This window comes from Neomonachus schauinslandi, chromosome 10 (genome assembly GCF_002201575.2).
Source record: "Neomonachus schauinslandi chromosome 10, ASM220157v2, whole genome shotgun sequence".
Taxonomy (NCBI): Eukaryota; Metazoa; Chordata; class Mammalia; order Carnivora; family Phocidae; genus Neomonachus; species Neomonachus schauinslandi.
Window position 1 is genome coordinate 94,963,649 of NC_058412.1, and position 17,967 is coordinate 94,981,615.

The window sequence follows — 17,967 nt, forward strand, 5'->3', positions numbered from 1 at the left end:
AAAACCTCAAATATTTACTATCACCGCCATATAGCCCATAAAACCTCAAATATTTACTGTCACTGCCATATAGCCCATAAAACCTCAAATATTTACTATCTGGTTATTTAAGCATTTGCTGACCCCTGTTTGATTGAAATTCCTCCGGCTACTTACAGAGAAAGCTGCTCAACTCTGAAACTGGGCCCTTGATTGCCAAGGCCTGACCCCTCAGGACACCCAGGTGATGACATCCAGCCAGGTGGCTTGATTAAATTTAAAGTGTGTCTCTTTAGAGAGTATAAATTTGGGTCTTGCTTTCTCATCCAGTCTGGCAGTCTCTGCTCTTTGATGGGAACGTTAATTTCGTTCATTTACAATTTATAGGATTATAGATATGGCTGGATTGGTGTCTGCTATTTTGTTACTTATATTCTATCTCACTTAGCTTTTGTTCCTTTGTTTTTCTTTTCTTGTCTTCTTTTGAGTTCATTAAATATTTGATTAAATTTATCATTTAACATCTCAGGATTTCTTGGCTCAGGACATTAAGCCCATGTGCGTGGTTGTGAATTCTCTCCAATGCTTTTTTTAAAAGCTTATCTCCGCTACTGTCCATGAGGATGGCTGTGAAGTTAGCATCCGGCTGAATTATATTCAAGTATCCAACAAGGTGAGTAAAACCTTTAGAAACTATTCATTTGAAAATCGACCACACTAGTAAATTGTAGCTTACACTCTATCAAAGTGCTTCTGTGAAATCCATAAAAGGCATAAATTCCAAATGTTGTAAGACTTGGCTAAAGGCCAATAATTTCATAGAAATAGATAAATAACTGTACTGAACCTCAGAGAAGCCAGGTCTCGGGCACATAAAGATGTAGTAAGAACAGGAATAATTACCCACCCTATCTGTCCTTTGGTTCTCAGGCATACTTATACGCACCAAAGTCTGAGTATAGGTGAAAGACTGACAAAAATGTTTGCCTGTATGTACTTTCACCTATTTACCTATAAGAAATAAACCAAACTTTGTGGCTCTGCCTCCCTTGGTCTGCCCTCTTCTATGGTGACTGGAACTCTGCTACAGTGCCTGCAGTGTGTGACAAACATTGACTGATTCATACTGGCAGCTGTAGTTTCACTGGACCAGAAGTCAGAATATACAAAAGAATAAGGAATGGATTGAGAAGATGGGTAAAGAAGGCAAGAAAAAGCACGGGGACTAGTGTCTATCAGGCCCTGACCATGTGCCCAACGGGGCTAGCGGTGTCTTGAAAATTAGGACAGGCACATGGGCTCTGCCTAACTCAGAGGCTGGGAAAATGCAGTCCACTGACACACGAAAGTGTTTTGAAGTCAAGTCAAGCACTGAATGCAATGTTTTCAGCTGTGTGGCTACAGCAGAACTTGGGTCAGGGAGGTACATGAGGAGAAGGGGAGTGAGGGACATGAGTCAAGGCAGGGGGAGGAGCTGAGTGGTCATACATAAAGTCTAGCTTCAGCCTGATCCATGAGGAGCTCTGAAGTGTGGCTCACACCATGAAGTTGTCCCAGGTGAGGCAAGGAAAGGAAGGATGTAACCTCTAGAGCAAGGCAGCACCCATCTGTAGAGGCAGTTGGCTAGCTGTGAGGTGTTAGCAGCCCACCCGGCAGCTGGGAGGGATATGCTAATCAGTTAGTGGAACTGGGTGGGCACCAAGAGCATCTACAATACACTGTCTATCAGATAGAAGTGGAGTAATTATCCCCAGGTTTAATATGTTTTTTCTTAGCCTGTATGTTCTAGTGTTCAGGCAGTAGCAGGTGGTTCCCTGTGGTGGAAGACGCAGCCACGTGAGGGTGGGACAGGATGCCATGCTGTGGAATGGATCCAGGTGGAATCAGAATTCCAGGTCTGGACTGTGCATCATCTATCCTAATTTTATAGACCTCCATTTTCCCTGTTCTACTTTCCCAACATCCCTTTGAGGTAGGCCATGATATTTCCACTTTACAGGTGAAGAAACTGAGGTACAGAGAAATTTAGCCACCTTCTTCCAAGGTCCCTGAGCTAATAAGTGATAGAGCCAGGGTTCAAACTCTGTAGCCTGAGCTTCCCCATCTTGCCACTCTTATTCCAAGACATGGAAGGGTTTGAAGCAGGGGAAGAACACCATTACTTATAAATTGTAGAAAGGTGACGGGAGCAACCCACGTGGAAGGTGGGCTGGCAGGAGCCGGTTGGGAATCGCTTGCAGGGATCCTGGTGTATGAAGAGGGGGCTGTGGCTATAATGACAGAAAGGAGGGGCCAGGCTGAGGAGCCACTTAAGAGGCAGAACGGACGAAACGTCCCAGTGAGGGGATGTCCAGCTTCCGGCTTGACTATATGTATAGACAGAGTGGTCGTTAATGAAGAGAGGAACAGGTTAGCAGGGAGAGCACTCCTTCTGTGGGGACACAGCAGCCTCATCAGTCACGGTGCCTATGTTTTTTCTGTTGCCCAGAACCTTTACCTGAGCAAGGCCGTGGATTTCAGCAGCCACTTTCTGAGCAGTGTCACCAAGGGTGGTGATGGGCCATTTGGCAGCAGGTCCAGCTTGGGTGAGTTGTACCCTTACAGTGATTTTAAAACAGTCGACCAGGAACACACTGACCTGGCAAGGACAGCAGGGAATTGCTTAAAATTTGCCAGCCCAACCACACATCTTCCTTTAATGTTCCAGCCATTTTATTCTTCTGGCGTCTCTGAAGTTAGGAGTGAGATTTTTGAAATCTTTCACAGGGCTTGGGGAGGTAGTTGTGGGGGGTGTTTTCTTTTGGGCTTAAAAAACCGTAGTCCCCTTTTCTTCCACTCCTTCCCAGTCATCCTCTGGTCCTGGACTGAGATGAGTGGCTTCAGGAGTCCTTCTTGAGAGGGTCAATAAAATAGACATTTCTATACAAGCCATTTTATTCTTCTGACCTCTCGAGGGACATGATAGTAGGATAGCTCTTTATATGTGGGAATGGCAGGGGGGCATCGTTTTAGTCCTTGATTCTGTCATTTCAGTGAGTGACTACAGCCAGAGCACCTCAGACACCACTGAAAAAGTCAAGAGGACAAAGAATTTCAAGACCAAAAAGTTTCAAGAAAAGGAGCAGCTCACAGTATGTGTACTCCTTTGTCCTTATAGCTGTCTTCTTAGGCCTGTCTGTTGAATGTTTTTTTTTTTTTCTGTTGAATGTTTTACTTTGAGATTTTTTTAAAATTTTACTTCATTTTATTTTATCTTGTTTATTTTATTCCATTCCATTCCATTTTTTTAATTAATTAATTTATTTATTCATTTTTTAAAAAGACTTTATTTATTTGACGGAGAGAGATGGAACACAAGCAGGGGGAGTGGGAGAGGGAGAAGCAGGCTTCCCGCGGAGCGGGGAGCCCGACGCAGGGCTCGATACCAGGACCCCGGGATCATGACCTGAGCCGAAGGCAGACGCTTAACAACTGAGCCACCCAGGTGTCCCCATTCTATTTTTTAAAGTAGGCTCTATACCCAACATGGGGCTTGAACTCACGACCCTGAGATTGAGACGTATGCTCTACTGACTGAGCCAGCCAGGTGGCCTTCCTTTGAGATTTTTTAAATGGAAGAATACTTTTTCATTTTCTGTTCCTTTTTTAGAAGTGTATTTTTATTTTATGGAATCCTTTAAAATATGTCGAGATTATTAATTAGAATTATTTTAAAGTTCTTATTAGTTCCCGGAATCACCTCTGTTTCCTCTGGGGTCAGTTCTGTCTGTCCATCTTTGTCTGTCTTGTTTTTGGTTGGTCTCAAATATGTGATGATCCTTGGTTGCCAGGTCATGTTGACAAGTGAAGGGCTGGTTTGAGTAGTGTCAGTGCCTGCCATGGGTGTGTGGGCCTCGGGTCCCCATGGGCATGGATGGGCATGCTGTGGGGCTGGCCTCCCTGGAGGGTATTTCGGTGGAGGGCAGGAGAAAACCTTGGGGTCCCCTAAGCTGCCTTTCCTCTGGAGGTGAGAATGGTGCTGTGAAGGGCTCTAGCATATTTCATTCCTGGATGGAGCTGTCCTTCCTTCCTTATTCTCCTTCCCTGTGTGTGTCACAGAGATCTGGGCTCTGCCCTTCTTGGGCCCAGTACTCCCAGTAGAAGACTTTGTTAGGCAGATCATGAACTCTCTGGAAAAAAAGTTACCAGGCTTTAAGCAGAGAGCCCAGGAGAGAGAGGAGGACACCACTCATCTCAGCCACTCACCAGCAAAGCCCTTTCATAGAACGCTCATGAATCCAGCCTGCGCCCAACACTGGCCCTCCTTGTTGATTAACTCAGCTTCTGCAGGGCTCCCTGGAGGGAACAGACTACTATCTCTGGCATCTTCAGCTGGTTTTTCTTTGCTTTGTTTTCCCTCTCAGCCAAATTCCAGCTACTTCCAATCTTTGGAATTCCTCACAATTCCCGATCCACTGATGGCACCCTTCCAGAGTTTCCCACAGCTGTTAAGAGTTTTGTTTTTCAAAAATACAGGCCATGAACACTGAACACTTTTAACTGGAGCTTTGGAGAAAGAGACAGTGGGTGCCCTTTTTCAGCCACTCACCTTGCCTTTCAGTCAGTCCTCTTTGGCTGTAGTAGGGAGGACAGATGTGTTTAGCAACAAGCCCAAAGCCTGGGTCTCCCCCAAGATGAAGATGGGCACGTGTGGGTTCTTTCCTCCACCTTCCATGGAGCCAGGCCCTCAGGGCGCCCTCAGGGGTGTGTATACTGGTGTCCAGCTTGTATCATGATTTCTCCAAAGGCAGGTGACTTCTCGCCTCATCTTGGGTTTTTCCACCACATGCTTTGCATCTCATAAACACCAATAAATTTGGGAAGAAGACCTTAGAATTATATTAACATGTACTGTGTATAATTCCTTGCACTCCTGGCCTTCTCTCAGTTTAAAATATTGAGTAGAAGAGAAGTATAGCGTTGCATAAACTTTAACAGTTTTGGAGACTATACCCACTTACACTGTATGTGACCCAAATCTCCCCATTGCTATGTGCCTTTATTTTCTCATTGGTGTTTAGGGGATAAGTATCAGACAAATAATAACAGCATCCAGTGGTTCACTCATTCAGTGGTTATTTGGAGCATACATATACCAGGCACAGATCTCAGTGGTGAAAATAAATCATGAACAAAAGCTGTAAAGGTCTCAGACCTCATGCGGGTGACATTCTAGTGCATTCTAGTATAAGTTTCCATAAGGAATGGAATTCAGTAAGAACAAATGTGCCCCCCCCCCCAGACTTTCTAGGGGTTCACTTATTAGAGTACCTTGTTCCAAGCTAATCACCTTAGAGTAGGGGGAGGAAGGGACACAGCCTGAACCCGGGATCTTCTTCCAGAAGGCTCACAGGCCTTGACCAATGTCCTCATCCTAATGGCTCCCCAGAAAGACAGGAGGGGGTAGATATATTATTTCTACTTTACAGACAGGAAAACGGGAGTCCTGGGACCAACCACCCCGGGTCACCCTCAGATCCAGTGGTGGAAACATACTGAAAGCAATGTCTCCAGCTTTCTGGACTGTTTCTTCATCTTTAGCCTTGTAGCAACCAGCATTTGCAATCCTTTATATAAAGAAAGATTGCATAGAAAGGGGAATTTCATCACATTTTGAAAACAGAGCATATAATAAATTCTTCAGATTTCTGATGACAGGTGAGAGCTTTTTCTTCCCCCAAACAAGATTCGACTTTATCAGTTCACTCATGCCTCAGGTGAGCACGTTTTCTGAACAGTCTGATTCTGAACACTTTATAGTGTTCAGAGGCTGATTCTGAACACTTTATAAAAGTGTGCAGAGGAAATACTAGGATTCACCTGGTTGCGTTTCTTAGGAATATTTATTTCCTTTGTAATAAAACTAGTGTGGGGTTTCTGGGGTGGTGAGGTTTCTCATTGCATCCCTGTCCTTTATAAAGATAAAACAGTGTCAATGTGGTATCCTTCCCCAAGACAAGATTTCAGAGACCAGCAAGATTTACATTAGCTAGGTTTTTTTTGTGCTGCTGGTGTAGAAGACCACACACGCTCACACACACACACACACACACACGCTCACACTCACCTGTCCCTGGAGCTCAGAACTTAACCTTAGAGAGGAAGTGTTTGCCTTGGGAATTGGGTCTGGGCAAGGGGGACAGTGCTATTTCACGGCGGTGGAAATGACCTTGTGTAACCCTGCAGCCTGAAAACAGGCTCCTGCTGAAGGAAGTCGGACCTACAGGGGAAGGGAGAGTCTCTGTGATTGAACAGCTGCTTGAGGAGGTAAGTACAACTCAAAGAACAAGTCTCTCTGAGGATTTCAGCCTCGCATTTCACCTCTGTCTCTTTCAGATGCAAGTCTTGTTCAGTATTGTGATAACCACAGTGCCATTTCATTTAAAACTGCCTGGAGGTGGACTAAATGGCCAGTCAAGAACTTTTCAGTAATTGTTCCTGGTTGCTAGTTTTTATAGCAAAGAGAAAAGTCATATGAGCCCAAATAATGTGCATAAAGGTGGACAGAATCCCTGGCCTGTGACCCCATGTGACCTTCATGTTTCCTAAAGAAGCGAGGTTCGGGGGGTGCCTGCCCCTCCTGATGGGGGGAGCAGAAGTTTTATCACCCGAGTTAGGGCGGTTAGATCTTGGGTGTCCTGATTCTCTTCTCTTTTGATGTAAAGCAGTTTAGTTCCGGCAAGCATGTGCGTTACACTTCGCAGGATGGCAGCTGCATGCTGCTGAGAGCAGGGTTTGCGGCAAGTCTGTCCTTTCCCTTATGCTGCAGGGAGCAGACCCCAACTGCAGGGACAGTGAAGAGCGACCCGTGATTACCGTGGCTGTTGTGAACACGCGCCCCGAAGTGATTCCAGTTCTCGTGCAGAGAGGAGCAGACACGGAGCAGCGCTGGGGCCCGTAAGTAAGACACCGTCAAAGGAGAGTCCTGGCGTGGCCAACTGCCGCCTCGGGGCCTTGCTCTAGCAGCGTCCAGCCACACGTATGCCCCGATCCGTTGGCACTGCTCGGGAACCATCTTAACCCATTTGGGCCTTAATAAGAGACTTCACTGCCACTATTTTTCAAACCTGGGCAAAACAAAAACTTTTTAAGTGGATTATTGGATTGCTGAATTTTTTGTAGCTTTTATAAATGATGATAAATTTTGTTAGCTTGCAAGTTTACACTGAGCGGGGGCCGGCAAATCCTTCACTCTGGGGATGTTAAGCCACATTATTTTCATCATGATCTGAACTGTTGAGTTCGCTAAGAGAAGAGCGGGCCCAGTGTAGTCCCTATGGAAATGTAGCCATGAAGTTACTGTACAAAGAAAACCTTATCCAGTTGTCTCTGGATGTTGACACACTGGGGGTGACACTGCACATCTAAGTTCACTACATGATCTGATGCCTTGGTTTCCACAGCTGGGAAGTAGGATGGGCAGATACCAAGTCCTGTTGGGTACTTCTGTCACTTCCCTGGTCTCGGGCCTCTCCTGCCTCTTGACATCTCGCAGCCTTGGGATTCTGTTGTTCTCTGAAATTACTTTGGAAACGTGGGGTGGACAGTTCCTTGAGGACGGGTTCCACATGTTAACTGCTAATAGCCTGCCAACCAAGTTGCCAAACTGGGAGTTCTCTAGGGGTCCTGCAGCCATCTGACCCTGCTGCCCCTTGACCTACTTCTGAGACCAGATCAAGGCCCGCCAGGGAATCGTGCTGCTGAGTGTGTCAAGCCAGCACGCGGAGCCAAAGTTAGATAGCTTTGCTTCTGTTTTCCTCCGTCTCAACTTTTCCTCCAGTGTTTTTATTCACAATATATGCCAGTTAATTTTTCTGTGTGCACTGTTATGTTTCTGCCCAATAGGACAGCTATATCAGGTAGACACCACCTCTTTTTAGTTTTATTTTAGAGCAGAACGTTTGGCCCATTTGGTGGACGTATTTGGTGGCTGGAATTTACTTGTTCACCTTCCCTGGGGTTCACATTCTTCATACTCTGTCAGCTTCTTCATTTGCCCCACACTTGGGTTATCATTATTCATAAAAATAATGCCACCATGTTTGGCATGAAGGTGTATTTTATATTTGTACAATTCAGACAAGCTTTTCTTGGAGCACTTATGTGTAATGTCTGTGGTTGATACAGAATCTCTTGAACAGATTTTGAATTGATGCTTATGAGAAGTCCCGCTGAGAGGAAGAAACTACTCTGGACTACTCTGGACATGGAACAGATTACCTGTTTTTCCTTGCTGTTCCTCAGTTTCCATTCTTACTTCATTACCATTCTATAAATTGACAGTTAACCACACGTGATCTCTACTAAGTCTAACTCTGTGGTTGTACCATCTGTCTGAACGGTTGTCACTCCCACTGCATTAGCATGGTTAGCAGAATCTAGCTCACGTGGAGGGGGAGGGGAGGAAAGCTAGACCAGAGCCCTCCCACAAAATAGAGCACAGAGATCTCTTCTTCCCCTTTAGTTTATGCCAGTAGAAGAAAGCAGATTTCTCCACTGAGAGCCAACTCTGCTGTCTGCTTTATATTTGTTAGTTCGAAGTGTTTAGACCTGGGTCAGCCTGGCCTCTACCCCCTGGCTGAACCTCTGTAGATCCAGGAACATGACCTCAGGACTCCATCTATCCTACTGCCCCTCACACACAAGCCATCCAGAGATCTGGCTTTCCCATAAAAAAGCTTCAGTGAATTGTTCCTTAGCAAACAGTGATTAAAAAACTCTTCCTCGGGCGCCTGGGTGGCTCAGTCGGTTGAGCGTCTGCCTTCGGCTCAGGTCGTGATCCTGGAGTCCCGGGATCGAGTCCCGCATCGGGCTCCCTGCGCGGCGGGGAGCCTGCTTCTCCCTCGGACCCTCCTCCCTCTCATGCTCTCTGTCTCTCATTCTCTCTCACAAATAAATAAAAAAAACTCTTCCTCCCCGCATTCCCAGCTTGTTTGACTAGTGGAGAGAAGCAGCGTAGGTGCTCTCTACACCAGGTAACTTCTGTCCACTGGCTTGGCAGGTAGCAGAGAGCCCCTCCCTAGTGTTTCTGTTTCCAATGTTTGTCTCTTTCCTACCAGAATACACTCATATTCAACCCAAAGGGATGGCTAGGGAGAGGTACACATCCTCCACCAAAGCTGATTCCTCTTACTGGCAGATTTCAAGAACACAGATTCAGGGTCTCGCTAAGAGATGGGCAAAGAGAAGTGCCATTTGCTTTTGGACAACAGCTACCCTCCTTCACTGGCAATTTCAAACATTCTGTCTCTTAGTTCTGCCCCAGTAGCCGGGAGGGGTGGATGTAACCATCAGTCTGCTTCTTAGAGGTTCAACTGTGGAGAGTTAGTCTATTAGGTAATTCATGATTTACAAAGAGAGAATGTACCTTCATCTACCATGATACTTAGATTTGAATAAACCGTTTGAGTAGTTTGTGCATTCATAGTAGAGTTTCTTTAAAACACAAATTCACAGAACACCGTGGTGTACCTGCTGTACAAAACACGTTCTAGAAGGTCTGGTGATACAACACCAAGCTACTCAGAGGAACAGACTCACAGGTATCGCCTCTGCTCTGAACAGAAGAGGGTGTCCCCTCTAGCGTCCTTGCCCTGTTGGAGTCAGAGCAGTGTACAGAGTTAGAGTCGGCAGTCACAATTCATTACTTCTCCAGACTGAACTGTGGTTACACAGAAAATCCAGCCATGGTGCCCCCTCCCCACCTCATAAATGGAAGGTGCGCTCTGCTCTCAGTTTAGAGGGAGTTATGAAAGAAGATCATGCGTCTACTCAGATGTGGCAACCCCGGGAATACATATAAGTTCCAGTGGTAAATGCCTAATAAAGACCCAAAGAACATGAGGGGTGAAGTAAGAAACAGTTGTGCTACCAGGGAGAAAGGAAAGATGAAAGATAAAGGAGGGTTGGTGTCATTGGTGTGACTTTGTTCGCAGCCCACAGCATCCTGCATTACAACTGCTTTAGCAGGATGATTTTCTCCCCCCCCCCAAACAGGCTCCAAAATACACCTCTTCATGAAGCAACTCTGCTTGGCCTGGCAGGAAGGGAGTGTGTCGCTGCTTTACTGCGGTATGTTTCCGGCCTCTGGGAGAGATTTCTGAGGGCCCCTGCTGACCTATGATGCTTTCAGAAGGCCCTAGTTCCTGAACAGTTAACCCTGTGAATGGGGGCCACCATCCCACTGTGGGTCCCCAGCACTGAGGACTCTTAAAAGCACAATGAAGATGTTGTCCCCCCACCAAACATACTTGGTTGTAGGACTTCGATGCAATGGGAGCCGATGGGCAGGATTGGCAGTTGAACGTGCTGAAATCACAGAGCCCCTCAAGGTTTCAGGGTAGAGCCTCCTTTGAGAGTGGGGGTCATAGTGGCCTCCTGGGGACAGGTTTAGGAAGGTGGGGCCAGGAGGCTCCCAGACTGGCCTCTGTGTCAGGGAAGAGCCAGGCACTCAGGTTCAAGTGCCTGAGTCCTTCTATTCATGCCCATTCCCTTGGCAGATGCAGTGCAAGCATCCAAAAGAAGAACATGAATGGCCAGACACCGTATGACCTGGCTCTGCAAACTGGGGATGATGTCGTCACCTCGCTCTTTGCTGCTAAGCTCGGCCTGGATGACTCTTAGACCCAAGGGCCTGCACAGGACCATCCAGTTCTGGCTCTTCTTTGTTTCTTTCTGAGATGTGTATTTGTGGTTTGAGAATTGAGGTTGAGAGGAACTCATAAGACTTTTTTTTTTTAATATGACACTGTAAGCCACCATGTGGGCATTTCCCAATATGCTGTGGATGGTGACAAACTTAACATATATTTTTTTAAGGGTTTCTTGCTGCTTATTTTAGAATTTTCTTTTAAATTTATTTTCCAGGGGACGCCTGGGTGGTGCCTTTGGTTAAGTGGGCAACTCTTGGTTTTGGCCCAGGTCGTGATCTCAGGGTCCTGAGATAGAGCCCCGCGTCGGGCTCCATGCTCAGCACGGAGTCTGCTCATAAGATTCTCTCTCCCTCTCCTCTACCCCTCTCCCTGAACTTGTGCAAGCGTGTGCTCTCTCTCAAATAAATGAATAAATCTTTTAAAAATTTTAAAAAATAAATTTGTTTTTCAGTAGATAATAATTGCACATGATTCAAAGCTAAAAAGTATGAAGTGTTACGTAGTAAAAACTCTGCCATCCCTGTCCCACAGCCACCCACATCTCCTCCTCAGAGGCACCAATGATACCAGTGTCATCTGTGTCTTTCCAGAAATAGTATAGGATTATATAAGCACATGTATATAATATATGCACCTGCACATAGAGGGTTTACACAAAATACAAATATAGGTAACAGATACGTTCTTTGCCCTCTTTAAGACAAGTACTAGCAAACCACACACTCTTCCGATGTGTTGCATCTTGTTCTTTTCCTTAATATATCTCGTAGGTGGTTCCAAGTGAGTACATAAAGATCAAGTTTATTTTTAAAATGTCGTTTCTGATGTTGAGCTCATCAATATTCCTATTGTTATGGTTTGTTCTTTGGTTGACAAACAAGCCTTGAATCAGCCATCTGCAGGAAATGTGTCATTTTGACTTATGTCTTTTTTCAGATTGTTATTTCAGTCCTTGGGTGATAGCGCTGCAGTAGTGTAGTCCCTAAATAGTTTCTGTTAAAGTGTGTTGATGGAATATTTATTAATTCTGAATGATTAATTCCGCACAATAAATAACCGACTTTGCTGAGTGGTTGCTGTCATCACTACCTGCACTGCTTTCCTGCGGGAGCGACTGTCTGCAGTTGGGGGGTGGGGCGGGGACAGGCGCAGAGTCGCTGGAAGCGATGCCCCCACGCGGGGTTGAGGGGCACTGGCCAGCCCCTGTCACACCCGGCCGTCTGTGTTGGAGGGCTGCGGCAAGGTAAGCAGGGTCCCGTGAGTCGGGGCGGTGTGCGCTGTGTCAGCTCAGCCGGTGCAGTACGACCCCTCCCAGACTTCTCTGCCTTTATGGTTCGATGCAGGGTGGGCCACAGGAGTGACGGCACAAAGTTCCAGATTCCAAAGGCGGAAGCGAAGTGCGGCCCTCACGCTAGGAAGGTGGGTGAGGGCCCCAGATGGTGCTGCGGCTCACCCTACAGGCTCTGGATTTGACACTCAGGGAGGAGGGTATGGAGTTCAAGACCATTTTGCCCAGAGCTCAGGGAACAGGGGAGGCCCCATGGGCCCATGGGTTCCAGAATCTCTCCTCTTGGAGCTCTCAGGGGTAACTTCCATGCCCTGAGCGCAGGAAGCACATCTCCACTGTTCCCTGGGTTTCCACGCTTCCTGGGGGCAGGGCCTGCCCTTGTACCTGCGAGGCAAAGCGCACACCCGACACCTCCTACCAGGGATCTTGCCTTTCGCTAAAGGCCACTGCCAGCAAAAACCACTTTTGGGTTTCCCTCAAGCCTCATGTACAGAGTGAACAGGTGGCTCAAGATGCAAGAACATAGGTTCAGATCCAGGAACTCTCTGATGAAATCCTGGAGGGTTATGTAAAGCATTATATAAACATTGAACTCCATGTTTTCAGGAAAAGTAAAGTTAAACACGTGTTACAGGCAAGATTTCAAAATTCATGTTATTTCTTGTCCTTCGTGACGTTTTATTTTTCTTTTCCTCGGGTCCCTGTATCAAGGCTTGAAATGGGAGCAGAACCGCCATAGTGATGCTGAGTAAGGGGCAATGAAAGGGACCGGACTGCATGCAGTCGTGGGAGTGAGTGAGTGAGGCTGGTCACAGGCCAGGAGCCCCTGTACCTCAGCAGGGCCGCAGTGGGGAAGGAAAGATGGGTGCCGAGAGTGAAGAGCGAGGACAAACCGGAACCTGTGGGCCCAGTCTCCCTCCTCCCTCCTCATGGTCACAGGTGACCTGCACGAGACCCTGGTGCCCTTTGGCATGGAGCTTGTTCCAGGCATCCCAGGCTGGGCTCTCCAGAAACAGACTGAGACAGCTGGGGATGGGGGAGAAGAGGATGCGTGTTTATGGGGGATTAGCCCTTGTGGAAGGGAGAAGGGGGTGGTACGGCAGGAGACATCAACACAGACACAGCCCCCACAAAGCTGCAGCCGGCCCTGGGGCAGGGCGCTGGGGAGGAGGATTGCCCAACATCCCGCTGTGCCCGGACAGCTGTAGCTCAGTCACCGGACCACCACTGCCCCAGGACAGCTGTGACTTCAGGCCAGGCAGCTCTCTGCTAATGACTGGAGGCAGTCTGCTGCCCTTCCTGCTGCCCGCATTTCCTATCCCCAGGTAGTCAGCGCTGCCCTGAGGGACGTGCGGAGGATGCCCCTCTGTGTATACCATGGAGTGCACGGCATGGGTCCCTGACCCAGGCTGCCGGAAGGGGGAAGTCTGGTGGGAGCTGCCCCCACCCACGAGCCAGCCAGTCCCGGGATGCCAGGGAGGGCGGCAGTGACACTGACCTCAGAGCGCCCACCCTGCAGGCTCAGTGGTTGATGCTCAGGGTGCCGGGTGCTACATGCAGTGACAATTAGCTGAGCATCCGGTACCTGGTGGCTCAGGCCACGGCGACCTCCCTGCATCTGGATTCGCCGTAGACTCCTCCTGAGGCTCGGCGGCAACTCTTGGAGGAGCCACCCTCACTTTGTGGCTTCATCCCATATCCCCACAGGGCTCTAGTGGCCTTGGAGTTTGCCAAATTCCCCCCACTGACCATCCATGTGAATGAATTCCCATGTGTTTATTGGCCAGTTGAGTACCTTATATTTTTCTTATTGATTTGGAGAAATATATCCTCTAGAATCAGAATATTTTCTAGGATCTAGAGCAGCAGTATCCAGTAGAAATATAATGCCAGCCACATATATAAGTTTTCTAGTAGCCAAATTTCATTTCCACTCATTCCCAACTTACTACGAATCCTGATGGGATAAAAACTGTATGTTAATGATTTTCAGCATCCATTAAATTGATTTTTCCCCATGAGTGAGTTGCATTGATAGTGTCTTTTTAAATAAAGCCTTCATTGCTGGAATAAATATAACACATTCTCAACTGAATTCCACTCCCGGATTTTATTTGCTAACAATCTGCTCAGGGTTATGATGTCTTTTTATCAAATGAAATGGAACTCTATTTACTTTTGCTATTTGTTTTGGAACCAGGGTAATGCTAGACTCACAAATGTTATAATCTTCTATTTTTTCCGAGTATTTTGGAGTGCTTTATAAAACACAGGAGTGAAATATTTTGTGCAGATTTGGGAGAAGGATTTCAGTATAACTCAGGGTCTCATGAGTTGTAGGCATAAATCTTGGGGCTCTGTATCAGTCAGGGCTCAGACGGAGAAGCAGGACTCGCAGGAGATGTGTATCAAGAGACTCACTGCAAGGGACGGGCGTAGGTGGTTGTGGAGGCCAGCTGGGCAAGTCCCCAATCGCAGGGCGGGTGTCAGGAAGGGTGGGCTGGCACTGCTCAGGAACGGCCGGCCAAAGCTGCTGCCCACCAGCAGAACTCCTTCTTCTCCAGGGAGATCTCTTTCCTTCAGGGCTTGCAGCCCATTGAATCAGGCCGACCCAGACCCTAACGCTTTCTTCAAGTCAGCTAAGAACTTTAATCACAATACAAAATACAGTTCTGGCAACACCTAGATTAGTGTGTGAATAACTGAGGACCGGAGCCCAGGCAAGATGACGCATAAAAAAAGGACCATCACAGCCTCTGTTACAAAGTCATTGATTATTGATTCTTTCTCCTACCCCCAACTTGAATAAAATCGATAATACACACACGTACATTTTGTGTCCTTTTTTTTGCATAAGGCTACACATTTTTTTTTCGGCCAGTTGCCTGGATTTTGGGGTCATACAATTTTCATTATCCTTCTTTTGTGTTTTTATATTCAGATCGGTTGTTAACTTCTCGTTTGGCCGCCACTATTTCAACTTGTGTGAATGTAGAGCTGCTCGGAGTAGCAAGAGCCTCACTTCCTGCAAATGCCCAAGTAGTGAGGGCTGAAGATAACTTTCTGGCAAAGCTGAACCCCTTTCTCCCCACTCCGGCCCACCCGGTCCCCAAACATGTCCTCAGAGAAGGACCAGAGTGACCTAACATTCATGTCTGCTTTGCTATCAGACCCCTAACCCACCACCAGGACCCTTCCCAGGATAGGGGAGGGGAGGGTTACTTTAAATGAGGTGGCCTGGGGGTTCCTGGGTGGCTCAGTCGTTAAGCGTCTGCCTTCCATGATCCCAGGGTCCTGAGATCGAGCCCCGCATCGGGCTCCCTGCTCGGCAGGAAGCCTGCTTCTCCCTCTCCCACTCCCCCTACTTGTGTTCCCTCTCTCGCTGTGTCTCTCTCGGTCAAATAAATAAATAAAATCTTAAAAAAAAAAAAAAAAAGAACCCTTCCCTTAGACTGCTTTGTTAAGGGAGACGTTAGCCTCATGGAGTATGAGACACATAACTTCTAGAAACTTCTATCTCTGGACACCGCTTGCTCTAAAATTTGAATAGTGTGAGGTTTGTGTGTGTGTATGTGTTTTTACATATTTGCTCATAATTTTGTTGTCTTTAGAGAGGGCTTGCTCTGAGCTCATTTAATACCACCATCTTACCTCAACAGCCCTATTTGCTCAGAAATTCTAGACTCTTCACCCCCTCCCTGCTCCAGCTGACATTTTGACATTTCCACCATGGTCGGTGCCCACAGCTCACTGCAGACCCTCCACTTCCCTTGCAGGAAAATTGCCATCTGCTATCTCTTGACCCAGGGCCTGGCAAACAAGAGATGCTCAGTAAATATTTAATTACATTAGGTTTTTATTGCTGCATAACTAATTACTCCAAAACTTTGTTAAAATAATAAAGCCTTACTATCTGGCAGTTCTGTGGGTTAAGAATTCAGAAGCAGCTGAGCTGGGTGGTTCTGATTTGGGATCTTTCATGAGGTTGCCCTAAAAAAGCTGGTCAGGGCCTCAGTCGTCTGAAATCTTGGCTGGGGCTGGAGGATAGGCTTCCAGATGGGTTGCTCACGTGCTGCTGGTTTTGTGAGGAGGCCTCCATTCTTCCTGGTGTGGGCTTCTCCATGGGCTGCTTGAGTGGCCTCACAACACAGTGGCCCACTCCCCTCAGGTGACCAATCTAAGAGAGACCAAGGCAGAAGACACTTGTTTTTTATCACCTACAATTGGAATTACACACCATCAATTCCGCTGCTTCCTATTGTGGTCAGCTCTCTTCATTGTGAGAGGCAACCACACAAAGACACGAATACCAGGAGGTGAGGACCATGAGGGGGCCATTTTGGAAGTTGGCTGCTTCCACGAGTAAGTAAACAGAATGAATTGGTAAGAGTCAATTAGTAGACTGGCTAGAAAATAAGTGTTTACATTCCATGGTAGTTGTCAATCGGCTTCAGAAAACACTTCCTTTTTTCATTCTTGGCTACCTGGAGCAGAAGGTTATGATGTAGATAAATACACAAATGTTTAAAAAGTATGTATCAATAAAGTATTAAGAGTTAAATATCGGGGCACCTGGGTGGTGCAGTCGGTTGAGCGTCTGACTTTTGGTTTCAGCTCTGATTGTGATCTCAGAGTCATGAGATTGAGTCCCACTTTGGGCTCTGCGCTCACAGATTCTCTCCCTCTTTCTCTGCCCCTCCCACTCATGCTCTCTCTCTCTCTAAAATAACTAAATAAATCTTTTTAAAAAAAGAATTAGATATCAACACCTTATTAGTTTTTTTTTTTAAGATTTTATTTATTTGATAGAGAGAGACACAGCGAGAGAGGGAACACAAGAAGGAGGAGTGGGAGGGGGAGAAGCAGGCTTCCCGCAGACCAGGGAGCCTGATGCGGGGCTCGATCCCAGGACCCTGGGATCATGACCTGAGCCGAAGGCAGATGCTTAACGACTGAGCCACCCAGGCGCCCCTTAGCTATTTTTTTTTAATTTTTTTATTGTTATGTTAATCCCCACACATTACATCACTAGTTTTATATGTAGTGTTCCATGATTCATTGTTTATGCATAACACCCAGTGCTCCATGCAGAACGTGCCCTCTTTAATACCCATCACCAGGCTAACCCATCCTCCTCCCCCTCCCCTCTACAACCCTCAGTTTGTTTTTCAGAGTCCACTGTCTCTCATGCTTCATCTACCCTTCCAATTTCCCCCCCTTCATTCTTCCCCTCCTGCTATCCTCTTCTTTTTTTTTTCTAACATATATTGCATTATTTGTTTCATAGGTACAGATCTGAGATTCAACAGTCTTGCACAATTCACAGTGCTTACCAGAGCACATACCCTCCCCAATATCACCCAGTCACCCCATCCCTCCCACCCCACCCCCCACTCCAAAAACCCTCAGTTTGTTTCCTGAGATTAGGAATTCCTCATATCAGTGAGGTCATATGATACATGTCTTTCTCTGATTGACTTATTTCGCTCAGCATAATACCCTCCAGTTCCATCCATGTTGTTGCAAATGGCAAGATCTCATTCCTTTTGATGGCTGCATAATATTCCATTGTATATACATACCACATCTTCTTTATCCATTCATCTGTTGATGGACATCTTGGCTCTTTCCACAGTTTGGCTATTGTGGACATTGCTGCTATAAACATCGGGGTGCACATACCCCTTTGGGTCCCTACATTTGTATCTTTGGGGTAAATACCCAGTAGTGCAATTGCTGGATCGTATGGTAGCTCTATTTTCAACTTTTTGAGGAACCTCCATACTGTTTTCCAGAGTGGCTGCACCAGCTTGCATTCCCACCAACAGTGTAGGAGGGTTCCCCTTTCTCTGCATCTCTTCCAACATCTGTCGTTTCCTGACTTGTTAATTTTAGCCATTCTGACTGGTGTGAGGTGGTATCTCATTGAGGTTTTGATTTGGATTTCCCTGATGCTGAGCGATATTGAGCACTTTTTCATGTGTCTGTTGGCCATTTGGATGTCTTCTT

General features: G+C 46.7%; 1 protein-coding gene across 6 annotated transcripts in view; it reads left to right on the top strand.

Annotated features, from left to right (window-relative positions):
• The window catches only part of DZANK1 (double zinc ribbon and ankyrin repeat domains 1), a 58,887-nt gene extending 48,240 nt beyond the window's left edge, over positions 1 to 10,647 (top strand). For all 6 annotated transcript variants that reach the window (XM_044918525.1, XM_021700671.1, XM_044918526.1 and 3 more), the window contains 7 exons: positions 578 to 652; positions 2,468 to 2,564; positions 3,013 to 3,110; positions 6,205 to 6,285; positions 6,788 to 6,915; positions 10,015 to 10,089; positions 10,518 to 10,647. In XM_044918525.1, the coding sequence (XP_044774460.1) occupies positions 578 to 652; positions 2,468 to 2,564; positions 3,013 to 3,110; positions 6,205 to 6,285; positions 6,788 to 6,915; positions 10,015 to 10,089; positions 10,518 to 10,641 (678 nt within the window). In that variant the 3' untranslated portion in view covers positions 10,642 to 10,647. The remainder of the gene's footprint in view (positions 1 to 577; positions 653 to 2,467; positions 2,565 to 3,012; positions 3,111 to 6,204; positions 6,286 to 6,787; positions 6,916 to 10,014; positions 10,090 to 10,517) is intronic.
• Positions 10,648 to 17,967: the final 7,320 nt, after the last annotated feature.